Source organism: Strix aluco, chromosome 16 (genome assembly GCF_031877795.1).
Source record: "Strix aluco isolate bStrAlu1 chromosome 16, bStrAlu1.hap1, whole genome shotgun sequence".
NCBI classification, from domain to species: Eukaryota; Metazoa; Chordata; class Aves; order Strigiformes; family Strigidae; genus Strix; species Strix aluco.
Window position 1 is genome coordinate 18,356,590 of NC_133946.1, and position 26,102 is coordinate 18,382,691.

Consider the following 26,102-nt stretch of genomic DNA (forward strand, 5'->3'; position numbering starts at 1 on the left):
CCCAATCTGATGCCCAGACAGTGACTGTAATGTTAGTTTGACAAAGCAGCAAATCACCATCGATACCGCACCAAGCAGTGTGCTCTAACTGCAGTGATATTCCAAGCACTGACAACCTGGAGACCCTGCCAGGAAGGCTGAAATCTTTTCTCACCTTAGAGACTATTATCTACAGTTAGAAATTCAGACAGTGTCCAGTGGAGGCCAGAATCAACATAAATTAAATCCACAGAGGATCCATTTGAAGGAGCAGAGACCCTGCCCAGTAACGTATGGCGCAAGGAGGCCTGGAACTGAGCAGGGAGCAATGCCTCCAAGAGCCAGCTGGGGTGACTTACCGAGAGGAAAGCGTGGACAATATCAGCCTTAATGGAGCTTAGTGGTTTGTCCTTAATGACCACAAAAATCTGTTCTTCTTTCTCCAAGTTGATGAAGTTACCGAACCAGGATTTTTTGGCAAGCCTGACATGATGAAAAGAAAGAGATGGTTTAGAATATTGAGTACCTAACCCCAGCTAGAAAAAAATACTAAAAAACACACAAGGAAGTTTTAATAACACTCCAGATGTGATATTATTACTAATAGTAAGTGGAAAACAGTGTCAGAGAACACCCAGAACATTTCACTTTGTGAAAACTATTAAAATGATGGACCACACAGTGTTATTCTGGCAGCATGTGTCCCCAGCAGTGAAAAATCAGGAGTCATGGTAACTCTTTTGACTGAGCCAATATACCAATTAATACTGCATACATAAAGTGCATATAAGCCAGGGGACACATTTGTGGTTTGTCTCCAGGGATATCTCTGTTTCTTGTGACAATATGCGGATGCTGGTAAAACAGGGATTTAAGTTTCTTCCCACTCAATTTCAACCCCTTTGGTGTTCTAGGACTTGGAAAGTTCCTTTTCTGAAGGTTTCCTGTTGGGCTGACAGTGCAATCACAGGATCTTGCTTTTTAAAGCAAGCTGTAGGTTTCACTGGACCTCCAATCTCTCACTGAGTGAAATCCACTCTTACGCAGAGGGCCAGGACAAAGACTGTCCCATTCATTAGTCCCATTCAGGGCGTCTAATGAGTGAACTCTGGCCATCCTACAAAGGAATGAATTTTCAGTACTAAGAGAGAAGATATCAACACCACGCAAAACACAGTTCAGGCTTTCCACTGACAGCAGTCCAACTTCCCAGTTCCTTTCAGCATCAGATGGTGGTTTCGTGATGAAATTGCTCTGTTTTTTCACACTGATCGTATCAGCAAATGTTTGACTTTGCTTATTGTTTCACCACCTCAATGCATTTTGTTGACATTCCCTTTTAAGTTACACAGGCTAAAGGAAAAATGCAGGGACATGAAAGTCATTGGGAGACACACTACCCAGAACTTGAAGGTAGCACCTCTGACAGGTGCGGTTTTGAGGGGAGGGAAGATGCTGTCAGCCATGAGATACAGCCGAAAAATTGCTGGACCAACCTGGACCCAGGGAAAATTCCACTGAAATCAGCCATATTCTAGTAGGGAAGAATTTAGCATAAAAATGTCAGAAAAGAAAAGACCTGCCACCAAGAGACTGCTGTTATTTTCCTCCACAGGCTACTTTATAATGCCATGACAAGTCCAGTTTGCAGGATGGCAAGCAATAGGCTTTCAGTTGTTTTGGCGGACATTCACCACTCAGTGGAAGACGACAACCTCTCCAGACAAGGAGAGCCATCTGCAAAAAGGATTACTGAACAGCAGCTTTCCAGCAAAGCCATAAACAGCTGGGGAGAGTTATTAGTAGATTCACTTTCCGTGGCAAAGACTCAGGCTGAGGCAGAATGAGGACGGGTAGAGACTAGGAGAGAGAGGAGCAAACTAGGAAACTAATCTGAAGTCTAGACTTTCAGGATAAAGAACAAAGCTTGACCTCAGCAGTGTCCACCAATTTGCACTCATTCCCCATTCCAGAGTGCTTCATGAATCACCCAACTGTCATCTCACCGGCCATTTAATGCACACAGCAGAAAGACCACAACTGGAAGACTGCTCAGCTGTGCAAATAATCATTTGCTTCTACTTACTGCAGGCAACCAAAAAAAAGAGTACAGAAAGATTCACTTGCAATTTGGTAAACCAGTGCCCCCCACTCAATTAAAGTGGGCTGGAAAACTGTCACTCCCTCAAATATTCATAGGCAGCTGTAACTAAGCCAGCGAGCCAGAGATTAGCATAGGGAGCAGTAAAGAAAGGGCCTCTCATTTAAATGGGTCGTTAAGGAGCCAGGGTTAGAGTGTGAAAGGAAATTACATACTAATTAGCTCATGTGTCTCGCACACACCATAACAACTCCGCAAGCCCCTGGAGAGCTGGGGCAATAGCTCCCTGCATGTAAAGGGTCTACGCTCATTAGTAAATTAGCACCTGGTTATCCATCTAAAACGGCTGGTTGTCTTAGGCTCGTATGTATCATAATCTGAACTGGCGTTGGCTATATGGACTCCAGGGGCCCAGGGTTATGTCACACATGGAAGCTGGGCCTGGAAAAAGTGTGCATATTTAATTGCAGGTCTGCCATGTTAAAATACGGCTTTTCATTTTTGTATTTTCATTAACGGTTTTGTTGGTCCTTCATTTATAGGTCTCTTAACAAGCACAGGTTGAAAGGGCCCCAGCACACAGGGAGTGTGACTTTTCTCCTGTTCAGCTTGGAAGGTTGGCCTTGAGTCTCCAGAGTCCAGCTGGGCTCTTTTATTCGGCAAGGTTATCGTCAGTAACACTGACTCTGGAAGATTCACTGGTAGCCAGGGCTATGCTCCAGCTTGTAAATCACTGGAATTCACTAAATTATTTTGCTGCTGTCGCATAAGATGGAATAGATGCCAGTGGCCTCTCCTGTTTCTGGAAAGAACAGAATCAAGACATAGCACACATGCACTGGCTTTTCTCCCCGAAATCAGCAGAACTAGCTGTGCTCATACACCCGGGCAATAGGCCCAGTGAAGAAGAGGGGGCAGCTTTGGAGTAAAATGACACAATAAAGGTTACCCTCCTCTCAGAAGGTATTAAGTGCTACTAACTTGGGATAAAATGGGTATGAATCAAGGATCCTCAGCACCCTGAGTGAGGTGCTCTAGAATCTCACAAGATCAGGCTGTAAGCAGTAAAAAGTGTACTTAAAATTAACAATCTTCTCTTGTCATGGCAAACCACCTAAGGGGGAGGGAGATAGGAGGTATGTGTGGGAGGCTGGGTGTGTAGATTACTCTAGGGAACCTAATCAGGTGTCCAGCTGATGAAAAAGCAAATAGATTAGCATGAAAATGGAGGCTGGTGCTTTATTACTTCACACTGAATTGCTCACTGCTATAAGGTTGCCTCTTCCTACTTTTGGAGTGTCTGACTGCATCGCCTTCTGGAGAGCCTCACTATTTGTCCCTGAGTGCATGGATCTATAACCTCCAGAGGTTTACCTGCTTGGCATAAATAACAGCATTTCCACTCAAGCAAATGGAGCTTTGCAGGTTTAAAGCAGCTGGAGCTATGTCTCTTTAAATGTCATCCCTAACACGTTTTCTAGGACTTTTTCATATGAGAAAGAATATCATTACCCAGACATGTCAAAGTGTATTACCTAATCATCAGGTTTGTTAAATGAATAGCAGTCATTGCTGTAACAGAGCAAGGACATGTATTTATTGCTCAACCCATGAGGTCAATACAGCTCGTGATAAGGATATCTTATTTCTTACAGAAAGGAAGAAAATACTAGAAAAAATAAGACGTGGAAGTGGGCACTGAGCAACAAGACATCTATCGTTAAAATATAATCCAGTTCATTATTTTTTATGACTTTTATTATGTTTACTGCAGGGTGCAGTCCAATTGAACTCATTAATTTGGCAATTATACAGAAAAAGAAAAAAGGGCCTTAGGCTTTGACTTGCATCCAAACTGCCTGAAATGATAGGCACTACTTCTCCATACCAGCTTTTAAAGAGTGAGTGGGAAGCAGAGAAGGCAATAAATTAACAGAAAAACTTCCACCAACATACATGCATGAAGAGGAGAGGAGAAATTTAATTCTGAAGGTTTTCTGCTTCAATGGCCTTAAAAACATTTGAGATGAGAGTATCATATATTTCTTTGATAAGGATGCGTTCATTTTATGAAATTCTCTCATGCCTCTCTATTCGTAAATGCTCCAAAGTGTTGAAAACACAATTTATTCCATTTTTCTTCCTGGATTTCTTTTACTAACCTTTACTATTCCCTACTTCTCCCTCTCCTGAAGTCTTTATCCCTCTCCATTCTGCAGCATGAGATACAGAGTGCCCATCTTACACCAGGTAAATGCCAGGTCTGGGGAAAGTTGTTAAGGCAATACCATTGTCACCAATCACAAAACTTTGGGCCCAAAATTTCCATCTATGACTCATGAATATTTCACCCAAGTATCTTGACAAAAGGCCAAATTGCCTTGGTTGGCAGGGTAAGTCTATGGGCATTGGGTGCACAAACACAAGCTGTGAAAATAAAAAGCAATAATTTGGCATCTGTTGCATATATCAGGAAGTGTTTGGAGCAGCACTCTCTGGCAGGGACTTCCAATCCTGCCATGCAGTGACGCACATTTGTGCAGTGAAATGGTTGAAATGTACACTGACTTTTAGGAATGAGTCTGGTGAATATGAAACAGCTTCTACATGTCCCAGTGCTGCTGCCTAGAATTAACACTGCGTTTACTATCACAGCCAAAGATTCTTCTGAATTATCTTAGCAGAAGCTTCTGCATGTTATCCTGAGGAGGCAAACTCCCCTGTTCTAAGAGGAAGACTTTTTAGTGCATAGTTAGTGCCAGTACAAGCCACTGATTATCCTCTCCACTCCCCAAGAGTGATCAGCTTGACAACCACATGAAAGAAGGGACAAGGAGCATGTTACAAACCTAGTAAATTCAGCAAGTCACGAAAAAATGAGGTGGTTACTGGGAGATTGTTTCATCACATGTTGACTCCACTGTTATTACTGAGGTACAGATTTTATCCAGGGTCCTCAGCAGAAGAACCATTTCACATCTCTATCCCACTCACAGGATAACAGGTTACAGTCAGATACTGATCCAGAATATGTCACCCTATGACATTCAGGCAAGGAAATGACATTGGTATGCAGGGCAAAAAAGTAGTATACTGGCAAATTACTCACTCTGGGGATGATTCCGGGGTTAAATTAGACATCTCCTCTGGTGTAGGTACTGCCCATGCGCACACAGCCACAGAGAGGGAGGGAGAAAAGAAATGGATGATTCAGTACACCTTCCATTTTCTGCTTGTATATCAACAAAACAATTCTGGCATTACGCCCTCTTGCATTTGCCCACTGCTTCTGCAGACTAGTTCTGTCATGACACTTGAACACTGGTCGTATGTCTCTAGGCCACTGTATCTAATCAAGTGCTGCATTTCAAGGCTCACCCTACTCTTCCTTAAATCATTATGTAACCTTGCACTGGCTTCAATGCTTTCTGGTTCACACCCAAACACCATGCCAGTTTGGTTGCTCTACAATTGCTTCAAAGCCCAGTTGGATGCAGCTCAGCCACTGCTGCAATTCTCTGCAGCTCTCTGACCATCTCAGAGACAATGTCCCTGACCATCACAGTTCAAAATCTAACCCTTTCATGGCTGTAATCCTCCTTTCCCATGGGATCACATCCTAGTACCCTGTAAAGCCACTGGGTGTTGGGATAGCTGCTGCTGACATCTGAGGATAATGCATGTGACTTTGCCTGAATGCAAAAAGCCACCTGGAGCTTGAAGAGGAAAATTTTGCACATCTCAACACTCTAGAGACTCTGAAAACTGAAACCGGCCAGCAGATATGAAACCACTGATTGTATTAAGGAGATTTTTACATCAATTAGCAGAAGAGGTGAAAAAAGCATTAACAAGTTCAAACAAGCTGTGCTCAGGACAATTTCAGCCTATTGCCACTGGCTATCTTTTTTCAGCAGAAGGTTAAGCCTGGGGCTGTGGAGAGGCAGCCAAGTACAGCCATAGGGGAACCGGCAGAGTTCTAGATTTGCTGAGAAAACGAGCAGAGAAGCTGAAGATAAAATTTTCTTGTGTTCTAAGAGCCACAACAGGGAGGGTAAGAGCTGTATGACTAGAGTGTGAACAGGGCTCAGGAGATGCTGTTGGAGCAGGTGCAGTGGCATGACAGAGCCTGCGCACGTGCCCTGGGTTAGGGCTGGCTGATGCCATCACTCCCATTTTCAATACCAATATTCAGTCCTCAGTACAGGAAATTTGCAGAGCCACAGAGAGGTATCAACTTGCTGCTGAATGTCTGCCTAAACCAGAACCACCTTATCCGTCTGGGTGAGTACTCACCTTGCAATTTCCTGCGATGGAAGCGAGGAGACCCCAGGAAACTATTCTTGATTGAGTTGAGCCGTGTCCTCCATGGCATTCCTCCAATGCTGGGGCTGGATGGTGGTGTTGGGTTGGGTGTGCCTGCTGGGCTCTCCTTTGGCGTATGGACAGGTGTCCCCTTGGGGGTAGGGAGGGGACTTCCCCTTGGAGAGGGGTGAGGGGTGACCTGTATGATGGGGATAGATTTGGTGCTTGGGTCAGTACTAGAAGGGAGCAATCTAACAGGAGACATAGGGTTGGTCTGCACTTTAGGAACAGCCAGCTGTGGGTTAAAGCCGGCAGCAGGCGAGCGGCCCTGAGCGTTCTGCACAGGGGTGTTCTGGGAAGAGGGGGCGCTGGTATTGCTGGTAGGGAGTGGGTTGGATTTAGTAGACTGGAGTGGTTTTTCGGCCAATTTGCTCTTGGATGGCAAAGTCTGCGTCTTTGGGTTGGGCTGAAGTGCTGGCTTTGGTTGGAGTACATGTCCAGGCCTGGAGGCGTTCCTACAAGCATCAGGGTCCAAGGAGACTTGGGGTCGGGGAGAGAAAGGGAGGTCGGAGGTCTGAGGGGGGATGAAGAACTTTCTGATAGGCTACGAGACAGACACAGAGTGTCCATGCACATCAAAAACAGTGAAATACGCATAGAGCGGGCGAGCAGAGAAAGGAAAGTCAGAATAAAATCCATCCGAGTCACAAAGATGCACCATGTCACAAGGAGACACAAGAGATGGAGGTGAAGGGGCAGTGGGGGGGAGGGATTTTGCAAAGAAACGAAAACGAACAAACAAACAAAAAACAAAAAAAAGACATGCAGTTAGCTGGGAACACAGCATAATCAACAACAGCAGCAGCGGCAGCAGCAAGAACAACAGTGTCATAACAGGCTTCATCATATTAACCAACCACGTGTCAGCAAAGGAAAACAACAGAAAGAAAAGTAAAACAAAGGAAAAGTAAAAAAAAAAACCAAACCAAAATGAAAGAAAGTAACCAAGAAAAAAGAAGAGAGAAATGCCATCTCTCTGGGATTGTTCTGATTGCCCTGCAGTGAGAGAAGCACGATGCTGTAGGGAGGTGAGGAAGGGGAAGAAGAACCACTCAAGCCACAGACAAATTGAGATGTGCCAAGAATGGGACCACCTCTTTCAGCTCCAAGTGCCCATATGCAAACCCAGCAGAGAGATGAAACTCATAACAGGTGTGTGATACACACGGAGTGGTAGGCGATACACACAGGTTACTGCACACACCAGTCAGAACCTCTTTCCTTCCTCTTTACCCCTGACTCTGGATAATGCACACCCCGGTTGCAGCCACCCATTGCAGAAATAGGGGAACAGAGAGAGTGATGCCACGTGGGCATCCACTCTCCTCCCCTGGCCTGGAAGGTTAAACCGCTCAGCATTCGCTTGGAGGCTCCAGAGCACACACCACCACGAGAAAAATATGAACTCAGGTTGGTGTTTGATTTGTAAACAGCTACAGCAAAAACTTCAGAGGCCTGGCAAATTTGTTTATCCGGGAAGAGATGATACTTCCCATCAGACTTTATGCTTCTCCTGCAACATCCCTCATCGAAAAAGTCACAGCAATATTTGCCATTAAGTCCCAATTCTATGGAGGGGGTGGGGGGTGTTTTGTGAGACACAGTTTAAAAAGAAAAAGACAACCAAAGTTCATAATCTGCCACTGAGTTATAAAAATGGGATTATGATTTTTTTTTTTTCCCCAAACAAGAACATTTACACATGTTACAGGCATTTTGGGAAACCATTCACATGTCGACAGCAAACAGCAATACACAGACTTGGGAGGATAGAAGCCTTTTAAAGGGGTATTAGCAAGCTAAAAAATCACATTTAAAACAAAACGAATGTCCTTACAAAACACTGCTGTTAACACCTTAGATTACAAGTATTGGCAGAATTGTAAAAATAGAAATCACTACTCAAGATCTTTAGCTTTGGTCTGCACTCAAATTCTGATTTCTATAAATAGTACCTATTATAAATTATCACCATTATTATTATTATCCATTCTTCTTATTATTATCCATTCTTAACACCTAAAAGCTGTAATCAAGCACTGTCCAGACATACCATGTACATGTAACCATGCCTCAAATCTCAGTCCCAAGTAAGCACACTCACTAGTGAGTTTACTTTCTGGGTTTGATGGATTAGCACAGTGTTGCCATATTTAAAAAATGCAGAAATGTATTATAGACTTAATTCCTAAAATTGTTTGCATCAAAGTTTTGCAATTACTTTAAAGAACTTAGTGTTAGGCCACCAAAATGAAAAGAAAATCACTACATTGAGACATGTGTATTATTATTATTAGGATTATAAAGTTGAACTAAAGTCTGCCATGTTGGTAAATTCTGATCACCAATGAGAAAGAAAGGGGAAAAGACGAGGAAAGTGGTGAATTTATGGAAGTCACTATCAGCATTTGACTATTAACGATTTGCAAATGACACCGAAGGATAAAAGTCAAAGATTGTTGATTGTAAATGTTTCCTCGCAATTTCTGTATCTTATGTGTATGATGGTTTGCGAAACGAATTTGAAAGAAACAAAGTCAAATTCAACTCCTTCTTAAGCCATTAAGAATCTGAAGGTGCACCCTTAATTACCGCATTTTTAATAATGCAATAAAGAACAAGATTAGGTCTATATTTCAGCTGGTGCAATGGGGAACACCATTAACAAGATCTTGTGAGATTTAAGAACTCTCAGCTGCTGTTGAATTCAATTCCTCGTAGAACTGAACCTAAGCAGCGCGTACAGTGAAATGTATTATTTGCTTTTTAAAGTATGTCCTCTTTCAATAATCTAAGGTGCTATTAAAAGCATAGGTAAGGACGTTTAAAAAAAATATGAATTTTATTCCAACATTTCCTTTTAAGCCTCAAATTTGACCTGCCTTAATATCGTTATGATCTGCTGAAAATGCCATCTGGTTGCTAAATCCCTTTGAAGACTATTTAATCAACTGCCTGTTAAGTAATAATGGTAAGATACAGCAACTATGGAGCAGATCCTGTCATCCTTTGATGCAGTCCTACCGAGATGTCAGAAATTGATCCCAAGAGATCAATTAATGAGATCAAGATTTAGGTTTGCTGCACCGGATGCTTATTTTGTGCACCAAACTGTTTCCATGCTCTTTTCCAGTACATTTTGCAGTGGCGTAAGAGTTCTCAGACCTCTGCTTCGTTCTCTGAAATCCAGGAGTCCCAGTGCAGAAACAAGGAAATGGATCTTCACTGGTTCCTGGCGTGTTTAAGATGCAGAGGAGACCACAAACACGTTCATGCCAGTTGCAAAACAGGGTAAGAACTGGTAGGAACACGGAATATGTTTCAGCAAGGAGTTGGAAGCTTTACTAGCCTATAAACTTACACCCAACAGTGTGTCTTTATGCATAAGAATTACACACAACTACTGGGCAATCAGAATTTTAAATACTTGGAATACTGATGTTCTCTTTATATATCTAAGTGTAGATCCATAGGTGTATCCATACCCTAACACACTGAATATATCCATTTCCAATGGGGGATGGGATCTTCTCATGAAATCATGAAAAGCACATAGAAATCCTCCAAAGACTCTGGGCTAGACAATTAGGTAACATGGATTGCCACAGCCCTACAGACTTCTTGATGAAGTGTAGACTTTTGTAAGGACTTCACTCTTGAAGTGACTAAGCTGACCTTGTCAGACAGTAGGAACACTCACTCTTATCCCTAAAGAAGTTACCAAGGAAAGGGAAACATCTGTCATTGCACTCAGAAGCTGTAATAACTTTGCAACAGATGTACTATCAAGCATGTTTTGTACTAGCTGAGTATCAGTCAAGTATCAGTATTTAGTTGACTGTATATTGAATACCATGTGAATATACCTTATATACAGGGGTTTGAGTGTTCTTTTCTCATCTTGGTCAACTTCTTACTTTCCTTTTAGATTTGCTAGCCTCAAATTTGTATAATTTATTTTCTCTGACTTTCTAACACAAGCTATGCTGAGGCAAACAGAATCAAGTTGGTTGTAACCAGCATGGTTTGGTGCTCTACTGTGACCTGATTGAAGGTAGCTGTGAAATGGTTCCTGATATTTGGTCTGAAACCACGCTGTATAGAGGCCTCAGCTGGATATGGCAGCGTTTAGTCATAGCAACGTTATTCTACGTGCTTATGAGACTGAAAAAGGGCAAGGGCACAGTGAGATCCCTGCTAACAGTGCAGGGAACATGTACGAGAAATTCTCTGCTCGCATTTGTAAATAACATTTCCCTCACCACCCATGAAAATTTACAAGCTGCCAAGGAAAAACAAAACATCCCACCTAAGAGCCACAGCTCTGCAGCAACAGATGTCGAAAAGCATCAAGCATGTGTGAGTGAATTGGACCAACAGATCTTGAAGCAGCACCACTTACCCTTGGACTGCTGAGAGGACTGGTGGAGAGCCCAGACGACGCTCCGCTGATTGACCGAGACCTGAATGGACACAATAAGGAAAAACAGCCCTCAGAAAACTTGGACAAGTAATAACCCTGAACACCAGCCACCACAGGCACAGGCATGAAGTGAGGAGGAGGAGGGAGGCTGTCACTGGAAAAGCACATGACTCTTTCCTTTCTCTACTGTCACATTTTTCAGTTGTCCCACCCTCAAAATAAAGAAACGCTGTTGCTCAGGGAGGAACTATAATCCCTTTTCATTAAGGGAATTGCTACCTTCTTTTTGGTTATCAAACACATGGAAGCTACGTCTGACCTGTGCAAGCTGAACTGCTGAATTCAAAAAGGACTGTCAAGACCTTCATGTTGGTGCTGAGAATTCTCTTCTGCGTAGTGCTGGTGGACACAGAATGAGACGTTCTCTGTCACGAGCAACATGGAAAAGCACCATGTGTACAAGGCACAAAGGTAGGGGATTCTTCCAGATATTAAGAAAAAAACCCAGTCTCCATGACCCAGGCACACAATCGTTTTCTATGTGATGACTTCCCACTGAAGTCAAAGCTCACATTGGCTTAACCCCTACCAGCTTCTCACTGATGGATTTCACATCCCTGTTCTCTGGTAAGATTTCCTGCTGTTGCATTAAACAAGCCAGGTCTTCTCTATGGATAACGAGTTCTGTTGTTGTTGATGACTTTACTAATACCAAGATAACAGCCCAGGTGCCCTCAAAGAGAGGCCAGTCAAGGGAGGATAAACTGTCCTTCTATTTGCTGACAAAGTCACCTATACAGCGATGCTCCTACGCTCTCCAGCAAAGGCCACCTATGAAAAATGTCAGCTGCAGACAATAAAACATACGAATGTGCTATGCTAAAGGAGCTGAAAGGGCAGACAGGCCAAATGCACAAATATTTCAGCAGCAGAAGTTTCCAGGAGGAGGGCTGCCCAGCGGGAAAAAAACTCCTCTGTATGACTGTAAATGAGTAAGGCCCAGAGGCAGCTGCTTTCTATCCTTTTTAAATAGAAAGAAAGTTGTCTTGAAGACTGAAACATCTTATAGGAGAGGACTTGGCTAAGACTCTAGTTGTTCAACAACCACCATGCAACATGTCAATAGAACAAACCTACCAATGTTTCACCTACAGTAAGAGCCGTGAAAGCAATTATGTGCCTTCAGGTGACAAACATGAAAAGGTGAGATCCTGTAGATGCTTGGCAAACAGAGTGCATGTGTGTATGTGTATGCATATGTGTTTATGTGTGTGTGTACACACATATATTTCAAATTGATAGAGGTCAGATAGCTAATGTCAGTTTATACATAAGAGAATATAAAGCAAATTTAGACCATAAATTGTCTCAGTTTACTCTCTTCTACTGTTATAGAAGAATAAAACAAAAAAATCAGTCTCTAAAATGGTCTCCCAGACTAAATAAAACTGAGTAGTAGAATTACTAAAAAATATGTGAAGTGCAAAGAGGAATTATTTCCAAGGAAAGAGTAAGCTACAACTGAACACAACGGCAGGTCCTGTTCTCTCTGTATCCTCTGCAGAAACTACTCACTGATGGTTTTGTTTGTATCTCATTGCAGTTTGTCCATCATGATAAGTAGGTGAAACCCAGAAGCCCAGTCTCTGCATGCTTTTTTTTTTTTTCCAGATTAAATCTAAATTTGCACCACGAAAATCTGGGGCACTCATTCTATGCAGAAACTCCCCACCTGCGTTTTCCCTTGTACCCTGCTGTAGTCTGCCCATCATAGTGCAGCAGTCAAAAACTAGAAGTTCAGTCTTGGCATTCTTTTGCACTAGATTAAACCTAAATTTGTACCATCAAGATCTGGGGCACTCGTAAAGGTTTATGCAAAGTAATTTTAAGGGGAGAACCGTCTGCTTCTCTTCTGAAAGGCTATTTTATGTGCCTCTCCTATAACTGAAGTAGCTGAGTGCAACACAGATGTGTCGTACATATGGGAAGTCCATTTAGTTAAAATCTTCCTCGTATGAGTCATCAGGAAAAGCTTCTTCCAAACCATAAATTATAAGAGGAGCCTAGAGATTATCTTGGACAAATGTGGAGGGCATTTAGGTGCCCAGAGATGCAGTTAAACACCTACTTAGGAGTTAAACTCCCACTAGGAGATGTTCCCACCAACTCTTAACTGTGGTGGGAAAGTCCTCTCTGACACTCACCTGAATTCCAGGATACTTGATTATAAGTTCCAACTGCTATTTCCTTTTTGCAATCAGGTGTTTCCAACAGTCCTGAATTCTCCCCTCCCAACCCCATTGCCTCCTATTTTTTTTACAAAAACAATCACATACATGGAGGGCAAAACATGGCAGGCCCCACCTCCCAACTCCCAGTTCCTTATTGGAAGCAATATTTGAAAAAGAGTTGTTGTGTACTGTGTTTTCATCCAGCCTAGGAGCCTGAGGTAGGGGACAGAAGAGAGAGTTAGTGTGAAATCCTCCTGGAAATGCATTCAGCATCCACATGACTGCTATCAAACAAACTTTATTTCTGCTGCTGATTTACATGCAAAATACGTAAGAAGTAAAGTAGGCCCTATAGCATGTTTTAGTTTGTCCACACTGGAAATTGTATATAGGAGCAGTGGAAAGAGTTTAAAGAATCCTGGGTTAATTTTAAGTGTTGGGGTGAAAAAAGAGCTGTACATTTTCAAAACTTTTCCCCTTTACCAGAGAGTGCTGGTATGGGATATGACACCCAGACTATCCTTGCATCTTCTTCAATTTAATAAATCTCCCATAATTTACCTTTACAAATGGGACATGGTTCCCAAGCCAGCTATAAAAACTCAGTAGAGTGGCAGGTACTATGCTCCAGTACAAAAATGCTAACAAGCAAAAATGACAGATTTGGCCCTCCCATCAAGATCATCTTAACTGGGAAATGCTAGAATTCAGTTTTTAAAAAAAATCCTACATACACTGCTCCTGTATCTCAGAGTCAGGTGGACAGAACTGGGACAGGGCCAAAAGAAAGTAATGAAAACGTTCCATTATGCTGAAATGCTGTAATGAAAGAACAGAGAGAATTTAAATTTTTATCCCTCTCACCAGAAAATAAAAGCATGAGGCCCTACAGGCAGCACATTAGTATGGCAGACCCTGGATGATCTTGTGTGGAAAGCGGAAAAAAATATGACATCATCTGATCTCTATGGCTATGAACTAAGTTTATTTAGTGGGAAATATCTATTAGCGAGTAAACTCCTAAGAGTCTCTACAGTCACTAAATGTCATTGGAAGTATTAAATCTATAATTATTCCAATAACTTAATACTAAATGCAACAATCTAGCAAACTACGAGCACTGTGTGTGAGTCACTTTGCTCTGTGTTTTGCATTGCTCTATGCTTGGGCACTAATTCAATGGAAGCCATCAAAGAGTTGGCGAACATACAAGCAGAAAAGTTAATGCAGCTGCTCAGATAAAGAGCATTCCTTCAAACACAACTGCCAGATTTAGAGACCCAAGAAGAGACTCTTTAGACCTTTCTCAAGTGACATAGTTGTTTTGCCAAGCCTGGAGGGAGGAATTTAAAAAATAAACCGTAAGGGAGCTAGACCCAAGGTTTAGGAGGGGGAAGATGTAGAGGGCACTCTAAACATAAGGTGGGCACTGAGACCATCGCAGGCTATTCCTCCCATCTCATAGATTGACAATAATCTGGAGACGTCTGAGCTATGAAAGAGAGAGGCCAAGGACTGAAACAAAATGTGCATGTGCAGGCTGTAGTTTGTAGATGTGATGATTTTATACCTTATTCAATCTATTTGATACTTCAAAGTATCAAAGTTAAAAGGTCCTTTGTTTTAAAGTAATTTTTTACTAATTTTAGCCAGCTGCTATGAAAGGGGAAGCCACGTGAGGACCAATTCGTGTTAGACCAGTGGTCTCCTACTGGTGAATCCAGTTTCCAGCTGGTTTCAGAGAACTGCAGAATTTCTCGAGAGCTGTAAGAGGTGAAGGGCTGAAGCCTCACACTGCTGAGGTGTAGGCAGAGAGAAATACAAGCAGGAAAAGTGCAGCTGACCTGGTAACTGTACTACACATCTAGCACATGTAGAGAGCACCTCCATATTGCCCTTCACTCTGATTAATTTTCAAGTGCTTCAAACAGTGCATCTGCTAGTACACACCAGTAGAGTATAAAGGCTTCACAGCCAGCATTAAACATTTGGGTCAGATTCGGCATTTGTTTCTTCTTTGAATAACCATCTCACAGAAATTTTTCTTACAATCAAAGGGGAGTTTGGTACCTTGTTGCAGTCCCAGCAGAACTTGCTTTCATAGCACAGTTTTACCGGGATGCTGAATACAGCCTCTTAGCTGGTCAAGCTGGAGCCATGCTTCCAAGAAGGGGAGCCTGCAGCATGCATGCAGCGTGCAGTAATGCATCAGACTTGTGTCCCTGGGTGAAATGCCTTTGAAATTTTGAATTCGTTTGATTCCATGTGTAGTTTTGAAAGTGATTCCCAAAATATCCAGCCAACCTCTTATCTGCTTCGAGCATAAATTGGGTGGAATTTGATACTCCTCTTTGCTTGCTCACTCAAATAAAACCAAAAAATTCTAAACTGTATTTCAGGGTATGAGACCCCTGAAAATGACCTCAATTATATGCAACAGGTGAGCAGTCAGGCGTTGTGTGTTACAACAGTTCATCACTATTACTCTTGGGTGTCCAAAAGATACAAACTGTGCTTCCTTCCTTCCTGATCGAGGGAACACCTTTGATGCTCCACTGTCTTACAGTCCCAACCATGCAAATTAGACAAACTGTAACAGCTCTTACTGGGAATACTTATGCTTAACTGAGAAGGTCTACTCAGGGTAATAACTACTTGTAAGATGAAGCCTTACAAAGAGTACAGAGAAAGGACCTCAGGTGTTGGTAACACACTTCTTTCTCCTTTCAGCACACAGAGGGTGATGTTGAACAGCACCACCTTCCTTAATTGGCCAGTTATACTAAAGTTCCATTTATAAATGGTTTAGAAAGAATTAATAAATAGTAAAGCACACTACAAAGATAAGAAGTAAATGTTACTGGTGCTAATTAGCTTTCACAGTATGTACCCTCTCAATAAGCTTTTGCTGTACTCTTTAGTGATCTATTACAATGTTTTTATTAAATCATTTATTAATAAAATATTCTCCTTCTGTTAAGTATTTATAAATGGAACTTTAATTTGAAGCGTGACTGCATTCCTAGTTGTACCTATATCCTCTTTATCGAAAATAAAGAGCTTTGAAGATATATCTGTCTCTAGGGCCATCTGTTCACCTCTTAAGAAAATATATACTAAAAAGAGAGGGAATACCCAGCATTTTTTTAATAACACGGATGGGATTCAGCTTCATCTTTAAAAAAAAATTAAAAAAAAGAATAAATTAGGATCAAAATTAACTGGAGGGTACCAAACAGATACAAAAAGCGCTAAACAGTGAAGGGGGTCTCATTCTCAGAAGGTGTCCTGGCACCTGCACAGTGTCTGAGGATAGTTCTCTGTGCCCACGACATTGAAACATAGAGACAAACAAGAGAACAAAAAAGAACCCAAAATTAAATTATATGGAGTGTGACTCCAACATAAAAGCACACAAACACACACAAAAGCACCAAAAATGCTTCTTCCCACATCTCTCTCTCTCTCTCCCTGCTGTAAAGACTCATTCACTGAAGTTTATCAGCCTGTATTGTATTTGTATAGTGCAAATGAAAAGTTTCTCTACAAGATACAACAGGTCCCGCAACAGGAATAATCCAAAACTAGAGCTTACCCCAATGGATCAGCACTCGCCATCCTCGGAAAGGGAAAATGAAGAGAGAGGGAGAGAGAGAAAGAAAGAGAGAGGGATGTGGAGGCAGGTGGAGAGAAGAGTAGGAAAAGCAGAGTGAAATACTGTTCAGAGAACTGAACGGTCATAATTATTGCCACTGGTGCCTACGTCTTCAGAGACCAGGAACACTAGGGGGACAGTTTCAATTACCAGAAAATAACTTTTGTCCTGCTCACAGTATTGCAGACACATCCAACTTTGACACTGGGGAATATGGGGAGGGACATACTAAGGCTGTAAAAAAACCATTCCCAGCCAAAGCCCAATTAAAGCAGTCAGCAGAGCAATGGGGTTCATACTTCATGCTGCATTTCTTTTCTGCCTCTTACATAAGGCACAGTTATATCAGACTGTTATCAAGGAAATAGTTCTTTTTGTCCCCAGTTTGCTCATGTAGCGTCCCTCTGTCCCCCAGGCTGGCCTGGTAAGAAGTACTTCTTTTACCACGAATGAACTGTGAAACGTATTGGTTATTAAAGCATGCATTTCTGAGCCAGCTTGGGAGCCCAGGGTACAAGATTGTAGCTCAAGCTGTGAATCTGCTTTGATACTGGCTTATTAGTCATGATGGTCTTATAGTCAGGAATTCAGATCAGCTAGAACATACCAGCTCAGCAACCCAGCACTTATCTCTGTGGATGCCATCTTGTGCTCCAGGATCTCATTTTTCATTTAAAATAAATTCAGTCTCTGGGTCTTAAATGTTGCAAAGAAAATCTTTCAAATGTGAATGGAGAATAAATCAATGCTGTGCTGAAAAGAGTCTGAAACAGCAGCTCTAAAAGCAGAATGAATCTCTGGCATGTTGACTTTGAAGCCTAGTGACAATCAAAAACTTCAGTATTCTTAATTTTTCACTAGCAACCAAAGCATTCAGAATCGAAAAGAATAAGTCAGGTTATTAAAGTTTTCAGGGGTGCAGGTAAGCAGACTCAGGAAAATGTCACCACCTTTTCACGTTAACAAAGATTAGATTAGACATAAAAAATAATCTGGTGTTATTAAGCCAAATTATTTCCAAGTCAGATGTAGCACTTTTTTTCCTCTCTGTCTCATTCTCTCTCATTCTCCTCATTTTCACTAACAGGCTCCCAAGCTGCCAGAGCTACCTCTGGCTGGGTGAGGAAAATCCATTCTCCACAAGACAGTCACCAGCAGAAATGCCAAATTTAATATATGCCCAGTAGATTTCACAGTTTACTGCTCAGTGCAACTAGCCATGCTTCCAGTTACATCCACACTGCAAATGCGGGGCTGGGCAACGCAAGGCAGTTTTAGAAAAAAGTTAAAACATAGTTAGAATAGAAAGAAAAAAGTTGTTGTGCTATGCATTGATAGAGAAGTGGAAAGAAGCATTACAGTAAGTTCTTTTTCATGTGTTTGAGTGACACTCCATTTATAGTTCGGCCTGGAGTGCAAATTTGGGTAAGATCTAATTCATATATATACAAATACATATATATGTATATATTTAGGGACAAACGCTGTCCTCAGTTGTACCTGTACAGATCTAGCTACAGTGATGTAACTGAGAAGAGCAAATTGACACCCATTGTATATCGGAACGTGTGTGTATATTTGTACAGAAAATACACCCATATTCACACATGCAGAATATTAAAACGTAAATAGAATGGGTGCAAGAGGGTTGATTAATTTTTCTTTCAAGTCATTTTCCCAACAGGGAAGGCACTGAAGAGGTTAACAAAAAGAATGGAAAGCAAATTGACAATAGGGAAAAGGAAAAGGGAAATGAGGTTTAAAAAAAATGAACAATCCCAGGACACAATAGAACCAGAAGCGCAGACATGTGCATTCCCTACAATACTGAAGCAAGTGAACTACGGAGCTGCAGCAACCCAGATACAGAAGAAGAGAAGCACTGAAAGAGGGGGTGAAAGAGAAAGTCAGAAAGAAAGAAAAAGAAAAAGAAAGGGACAGTGGCCTCAGCTACTAAGACAACCATGTGCATCTAGAGGGAAGGGACCCTTAAAGATGCAGTATTCCTTTAAAAAAGACATCATAAAGTTGGATAATTAAACACTGGCCAAAAATTTAATGGCCACCATGATTAGCTGGCCCCATTTTCCTGGGGTTCTCTTTGCTGCCTAGCCCTTCCTTTCACGTGGCTGTTCACAGATCCAGAATCCAGGTCCTCTCACCTTCCCACCACTGAGGTCCTTTGTGCTAACTCTTAGAAGTGGGAGGGAGGTAAGACCACAGCAAATGTGATCCTCCAAAACTCAGCCTGGTCCTTCAGTGACAAGGACCTTGGGTGATCCTCGTGCAGTGCTCTAACCCTCTCCTCCTGCACGCTGAAAAATATCACCTTTGAGAGGGAACACGAAATGCCTGTGTGTATTTGGGAAATTCCCCCAGCAGTTACTGAAGGGTCATTTCCTCTGTTGCTAACACAGCTGTAGCAGCTGCTGGAGAAGGACAGAGGGACAACGAATGGGAACAACTGCTGAAAGACCCTTCTTCTGTCACAGATAAAATTTCTGCACTTCTCTTACTGGACCTGACTTTTAATTACTGTGGAAAAGCTCATCTTTGGAGTAGTTTCAGAGTAACTTTTAATGCAAGTGCCACATGTTGAAGAACAGAACTTACATACAGGGGAAATCAGAGAAAGGAACAGGAATGTCCATGTCTGTTGTAACAGTCCAGGAAAGCCCAGCCACTAAAGACTGTATAACCACTCCTTTATGGCTGTGAAACTCAAAGGTTTCTAACAGTTCAGGTCCAATGCTTGTTCCTATCTTGGCATCTCAAAGAGGGTGGTTTACACACCACGTGAGGCACAATCTCTCCTGCAGATGCATGATGCTCTTCGTTGTGGCAGGTTCAAGACTTGAAGCACTGCCCACAAAGGACTGCCTCAGCCTGCAAAAGGCCAAAACAGGGGCTGTCCCTCACACATCCTACAAGTCTCCTGAGGCTTAAAGGCCATGTTTATCTTTAAATAGGAAGTTTCTATTAAAAGGGGAAATGGAAGGAAGAATGGTTTGCCAAGTCCATAGGTTCCTTTAAGGAACCCACTGCTTTCCCCCCCCCCCCCTTTTTGAATCATATGAAACACACTTAACCTTTGGATAAGCTAAGTGTTTGTCCAAAATGTACAAGGATTACATTTTGATGAAGAATTATCCACTGGGATGCCAGCTTTTAACGTTAGAGAAAAATTCTCTTCCTCTGAGACCAAAATTTTAGGAACATGTCCACTAAAAAACTTCTCAAAAGTCTAAACTGGTTTTTTTTTGTTCACGGACCCGCATGAGTCCACTTAAACTCCCTCAATCCGGTGGCCTGCGTGTCTTCCATTGTGCCTCTGTTCACAATTGGGAGTTACCCTTTTTGTTACTCTTCACCATCTGTCACTTGAACTGCTAGATTGGAATCATCCTCCAAAAACTTTGAACATCTTTTCCTTGTGTTCTCCGGAGCAGCCAGGGTAGTCTTAAGGAGTCTGTCTTTTACCTACAGGCACTTAATATTTTGCTCTGTCAGACAGGATTTCCAAAATTTCCTACCATTGTTGTCACTGACTCAGTTGTGCTACTGTTTCTAGTGCTGGGAGTGGAGCACTCTGGGCTTTCCTAGTGTTTTATATTCCAATCCTTCCTAAAGCAGTCTTAGCAAATACATCTTCTACCCTGGGCATCCTCACTCATGGCAGAACTGAATGAGAAGTAGCAGTAGGATGAAATTTTAGTGGGGAAAAGGTTGGTACAGTCACAGGCTGCATTGGGGATAGCCTCAAATGAACGGTACTGTACAAAAATATATGTAGTGTGGGGCTGTAAATATCCCACCCTCTTGTTTCTCTCTAAAGAGAGAACAGCTATGTCCCCACACGGAGAAGGTAAGTACTGCATCTTTAAGGTCTCAGCAGTGAGGTAGAGGAGAGGAACATATTGTCAGTGTTTATACCTTTCTTCTTTGTTGAATTTGGGATTGGCTTCAGAGATATCCAGGCTTTTACTGAACATTGTTTTACTATGGCAGGAACAAAGCGAGAAAACAGAGTTACTAGTGTGGACATTTATAAAAGAGAGTCACCTGAAGCAATGCTGGACACCCAGCCCCCCAACCCATCCTCCCCTTTTTAAGCAATGCTCCGAAAAACCTTTCTTTTACCTTCCAACTATGGCTCAAGCCTACACAGTGCTGAAGTTCATTATCTCCCCCTGACTTCTGAGGTCTAAGATGACTTCCCCCATACATATTTGTAAACTCTGCTCTCCTTTACCCAATTGAAAACCCAGGTACCATCTACTTTGTCACATTGTCCAGGGAAAACAGAACATGCCTGAAGGCACAGCTTGCAAAGCGCTCATTACTCAGACTTTTCTAGAAGACCTCAACACTAAGCACAATCTGGGAAAAGGTTAAATCGGACCATAGAGCCTCTTAGAGGAACAGTAATCCATTTTGTATTCTGATTTGTAGAGTCCATTACCACTTACTCCCAACTCTCTTCCCTTTACTCAGTGTATAGAGAAATTTCCTTCTTTATCATCTTGGGTCTGAATCCCTGAAGCTTAGAAGCAAAATTCCCTATGCTTTGCTAAAGGGGCAGCTCTCTGTAATATATTTCCCTGGTAATATGCTTCACTGTTTCACAGAACACTGCTTCCTAATGTTAGCTGATCTTTCACGCAAGCTATCCACTTCAATAACCAGAAGAAAATGAATAGTTAATGAAGCCCATTTTAGAACAGTTTGTGGACTCTCACAGCAGAGCTGCTGAAAATTTCTGGCATATCCCCGAGGGATTCTAGCTCCCATGGAATCCTTCCTAGTCTGTGTGATTTTGGCACAAGGGACAAATTAGCTGGTGTTAAACTAAGCTCAGAACCCACCTCTTTTCTTTTGACATTTCAACGAAATACCAGATAGTCTGAGAGGTGTGGATACCACAACAACAGAAGGAATTAAGACGTAATTATGAACCCGTTTAGTTGACAACTAGCAGGGAAAACCAAGAATTAACAAAACTTAGTCACCAGTTTTAGGGTAGCTGGTGTTTGTGCATACTAACTTTGCCATATACGAAGACCCAATGGAGAACAGTTGGAGAGGTCAGCACAAGCATTTCAAGGAGTCTGTAAGCTCAACAAGCAGCCTTGGTGCTGAGTTCCCCTCCTCCATTATCCAAAACTAAGTCACTGAAGGACTATGTTTTTCACTTTCTCAGCCTGTAGGGCTGAAGGCTGCCAAGTTTCAAATCTCCATGGAAAGATATGCCCCTAAACAAGCCAAGACCAGACACTTGTAGGGTCCCCACATGGTTACCAAAAGCACAGTTCATCACACAGACACATAAACCAGAGGTTGTAACATAAATCCCCTTTATGCAAGCAAACATCTGTTTACTACTGGGAGAGAGGACAATAGGACTAAATCACAAGACACATGGGTGTGTTCTGCCCACTGGTTAGAAAAGTATCTCTGCCAGCTCAAGAAAGAAGCAATGGCTCTGTGTCTCCAGATGTTTACACAACTCATCTGTGTCTAAACAGGAGACCTGTTTCCATAGTCCGCCTCCCTGTCTTCCTAGTATTGTAGGATAAAAGCACTGAATAAGTCATCTGTTAAGACCAAAAAATGTCATTCTTAAAAAAGCATCCACCTCGGGGATCTAAGCCCTACTGCTGTAAAATCCACTGTCGGTGGGTCATTTCATGGAATATAATATGCGACTAGCCATTAAAAATCCCCCACTCTTGGTGGAAGGCACTTGTCATTTTGTTACTGACTGTTCTGACAGATGGTGCCCCATCAGCAATGCATCGTCCCCAGACAATCCCCATGCAGTGGTGTTCGTTAATGAAGCCAGTTCACGTTATAAACGACTGTGCTGCCAGCAACACAAAATGTGCCGTTGTCATCTGTGGATGTGGATGGTATGAATTATGGAAGCTCACACATGGAGTAAAATAACATCTTCCCTTTAACCCCTTCCAAAACAAGCACTACCTAGCCCATCACCATCAATCATGGTGTTATTACATCCCTTTCTCCACCCTTAATCACAGCTTTACGTCCAGCCCTGAGTTGTGGTATGCATTGCCCTGTGTCTCTCTTGTGCCTGGCAGGTTTTGCTTCCTCCTTAAGCTAAAACCTTTCTTTACTGATATGTCACTTGGATGTCCCTGCTCTGAGCTCACATCAGACCTTTCGACTTCAACTGTTTCCTCATGTGCAGAATTGAGTGAGACATTTAAAAGCAAAAGGAATACTTTGGATAGCAAGATACAGCTTTGCCTCTTCAGACTTTTGAATCCAAAGTCAAAGCTGGGAGCTGGATGAAAAGGTTTCAGCTCTCAGAAAACTTTGGGATCAGCCTAACACCTCCTATTTGTTCCACCCAGTTGGACACTAACTGTAAACAGCTGCAGGCTCACAGCAGCCTTGGGGCGGGGGAAAGTGATTTGCCTCTGGCTCTGGGAGGTTCATGGCCCATGTATCTACCAGTACCAGATTAAACCCTGCAAGCTGAGCAAGGTGTGAGCAACTGTTTGTCAGTGCCGTGTTCATCCTCGTCACTTGGAGGCCTGTGAGGAACACTGAGCACACCCTGTCCTGAACACTTCCTTCGCCCAGACCTCACATCAAAGCAAACCACATACTCAAGACAGGTTTCCAGACTACACTACAATGAAAAATCTTTATGGCAGTGTATCTCAAAGCCACATATCCAGTCTGAAACAAGTCCTAGCAGATTCTGGAAATCACCACTTTTCCTCACTGTAGATAGAACCGTAACAGTTGCCAGCAAAACTTTCCAGCAATTCTAGGGGCCTCTGAACATGAAATTATTTCACGTTCTTCACCCAGTTCTCAGTCAGCAAAGGGAGTTTCTGGGCACAGCAGGCTGTTTTTGAGCAGATCTTAACAGCTGAACAAAAAAGTCATGTCATAAAGCTGCAACAGAAGTTGCAGCATCATCATCATACACACATGTGAAGTGTTTTTTTATTTTATTGATTTATGCAAGTGTGAATCCAAATGCAGGTGCTTCCCTTAGGCTAGTCATAGGGACTGAGGAAGCAACTTCCATGGTTCATATAAATGAACTTCCACAGTTCACTTACTCTCCCAGAACCTGCCTTAAGAAGACACCATTTTCCCCTGCTGTTTCTCCACAAGACTGACACTTTCTTTGATAGAAAAGAGGCAAAATTATACATATTCCATCACTTTACACGCATGTGGTAATTTATGTGGGTCAGATGCATGCTGGTTCTGACAACACATTTTAGAGGCATCTACAGATGCCTGGACAGGGCTTTCCAGATTCAAGCTCTTCTGATGACATGGAGGGTGGGGTTCACCTCATTTAACTTTGGGTGCCAAAAAGCTAGGCACCTAATCCGAGAGAGTCATCTAGATTTCTGTTGTAGGCTATGGAGACAGAGAGGAACAACCAGAGGGTAAATTATCTTGTCTAAGATTGTTGGAACAGAGGACATATGTGTCTGAGACCTTCCAGAGCCCTGGTCTGTCCCCATTGCCTAGAGTGACAGCCTGTATCACAAGCTTAGACTGAATGCCTATGTTCTCAACAATTAAAAAGAGGTGAGATGAATCTTGCCCAGAGGACGTGGTGGTTTCCTGAGCAATAGCTGCAAGCGAACAGAACTCTTAAGCCCCTGGCAGGACTTCTGGTGGTGTGTGCGTAAGCGCTGCTGGCTGCCAGATCACGTTGCAAATGTGCCTGGAAGTTGTAATGAATGCTTGTGTGAATAGAAAAGCTCCACAGCTCCTTTGTATGTGTAACACAAAAGGGGGTAGCAAACCCAGACAGGCAGGACTCCTGGGTGAAGGAGAGACCCACCTCTGTCCATGTTGTGCCATTTCAATAGCTCTGCGAGCAGGGACTGGGGAGCCGCCATCTGTCACACTGAGAACCTCCATCGACTTCCTTTCTGGCCGCCTCTTCCCATGCCTGTTGAGCATTGGGGAGTCCACACGCTTCCTGGGGGGATCTTTATGAAAAGAAAACGCTGTCAGCTGAATTCGGCTGCGACTTACCTCGCACAGGTTGCTTAAATCCTCTCTCAACAATCTCACTCTCACACCTCCCCTACAGACACAGAGATCTTTGTGATGGAGAAGAACATTGGCAGTCTCTCCCTTCTTCCAAATTTGCAAACATAAGTTGCAATCCATCTACAGAGAGAAAGAGCACTGCTACTGCCCTGAATGTATGAGCATTGCAAAATAAAGGTACAACTGTAGCATAGCTTGCAGAAATTACCTTACAAAGCTGATAACAGTAATAACAAGATGACAGCATGGGCTATAACACAAGCTGTTAGCCGGAGTATAAGCCATCTAGGGATCCTGTATATGTGCTCAGGTTGCTAGAGCTTGCCTTCGATGTCCCTGCTAGCTAGATTAAATGTGACACAGGGACATAAGTACACTCTGAACTCAGAATTGCACTCTCCCCTGAAACATACCCTTTTTTTTTTTGCATCTTTAAGATTAGAGTTCAGATTTTCCCCGCTGCTTTATATTTCTCATCCTTCAGCATTACAAATTAAACACACTTGTCTACCTGAGATGAATCTCCAATGAGAGCTACTAAAATTTTTCTCAGAGGTCATCGTACAGCTTTTACCGCAATAGTAACTGAAGTGCTTTATACTTTTTATTGTGTAATATTTCTATGAGTTATTGAAGTGCTATTTTCACTTTGCAGAATGAAAACTGAGGTATGAGATATTTAAAAGCAACTCATTCCTAAAGGTGCTGACAAACATTTGCTGAGGTTCTGAGGAGCGCCTCAATTGCTCTGAAAAGTCTTTAGATACCAAACTGCATTGCAGAAGGTGACTTGCCAAACCATACACACCTCCATGGTGAAGCAGGGAACCAAATGCAGACCTGCTGATATGTTTTATTACTAACATCTCTCATGGCATCAAAACAGTAAAAAAGAGGAAGGCAGGAAAAAAATACAGAAGGATTTTATTTTCTTTGGTTGAGCTATTTCAGTTCCCTGCTCTATTTATAGACACATTTTTAATTTTAGCAGAGTGACCACCTGCGAAAAAAGGTATCCTTCACCCCTGCAGGTAGAAAGAAGCTCACAGTGCCCAGCCCCTAAGGATTCTTCCTCTGCCAGGACTCCTTTGTAAAACCAGAAACAGAGCATTTGACAATTCTACCTCCACTGCCTAGTATCACAGTGTTATTTTCATTATTCTGCCCTCCTCACACCCCCCATCTACTTGCTTGTTTCTTCCCTCTCTCACAGAATGTTTTCCAGAACAAGATCTCTTTAGGGCAGGGCTTACTCTTGAAACAATGAGCACAAGCAAAGACAGCTCAAAT

General features: G+C 42.4%; 1 protein-coding gene across 13 annotated transcripts in view; it reads right to left on the minus strand.

Annotated features, from left to right (window-relative positions):
• The window catches only part of BRSK2 (BR serine/threonine kinase 2), a 318,986-nt gene that overhangs the window by 26,115 nt on the left and 266,769 nt on the right, over positions 1 to 26,102 (minus strand). For 7 of the 13 annotated variants that reach the window (XM_074842055.1, XM_074842054.1, XM_074842057.1 and 4 more), the window contains 6 exons: positions 24,598 to 24,748; positions 20,688 to 20,753; positions 10,848 to 10,908; positions 6,377 to 6,989; positions 5,190 to 5,238; positions 339 to 462 (listed from right to left, as the gene is read on the minus strand). In XM_074842055.1, the coding sequence (XP_074698156.1) occupies positions 339 to 462; positions 5,190 to 5,238; positions 6,377 to 6,989; positions 10,848 to 10,908; positions 20,688 to 20,753; positions 24,598 to 24,748 (1,064 nt within the window). The remainder of the gene's footprint in view (positions 1 to 338; positions 463 to 5,189; positions 5,239 to 6,376; positions 6,990 to 10,847; positions 10,909 to 20,687; positions 20,754 to 24,597; positions 24,749 to 26,102) is intronic. The other 6 variants (XM_074842066.1, XM_074842068.1, XM_074842067.1 and 3 more) reach the window with 3 other exon arrangements.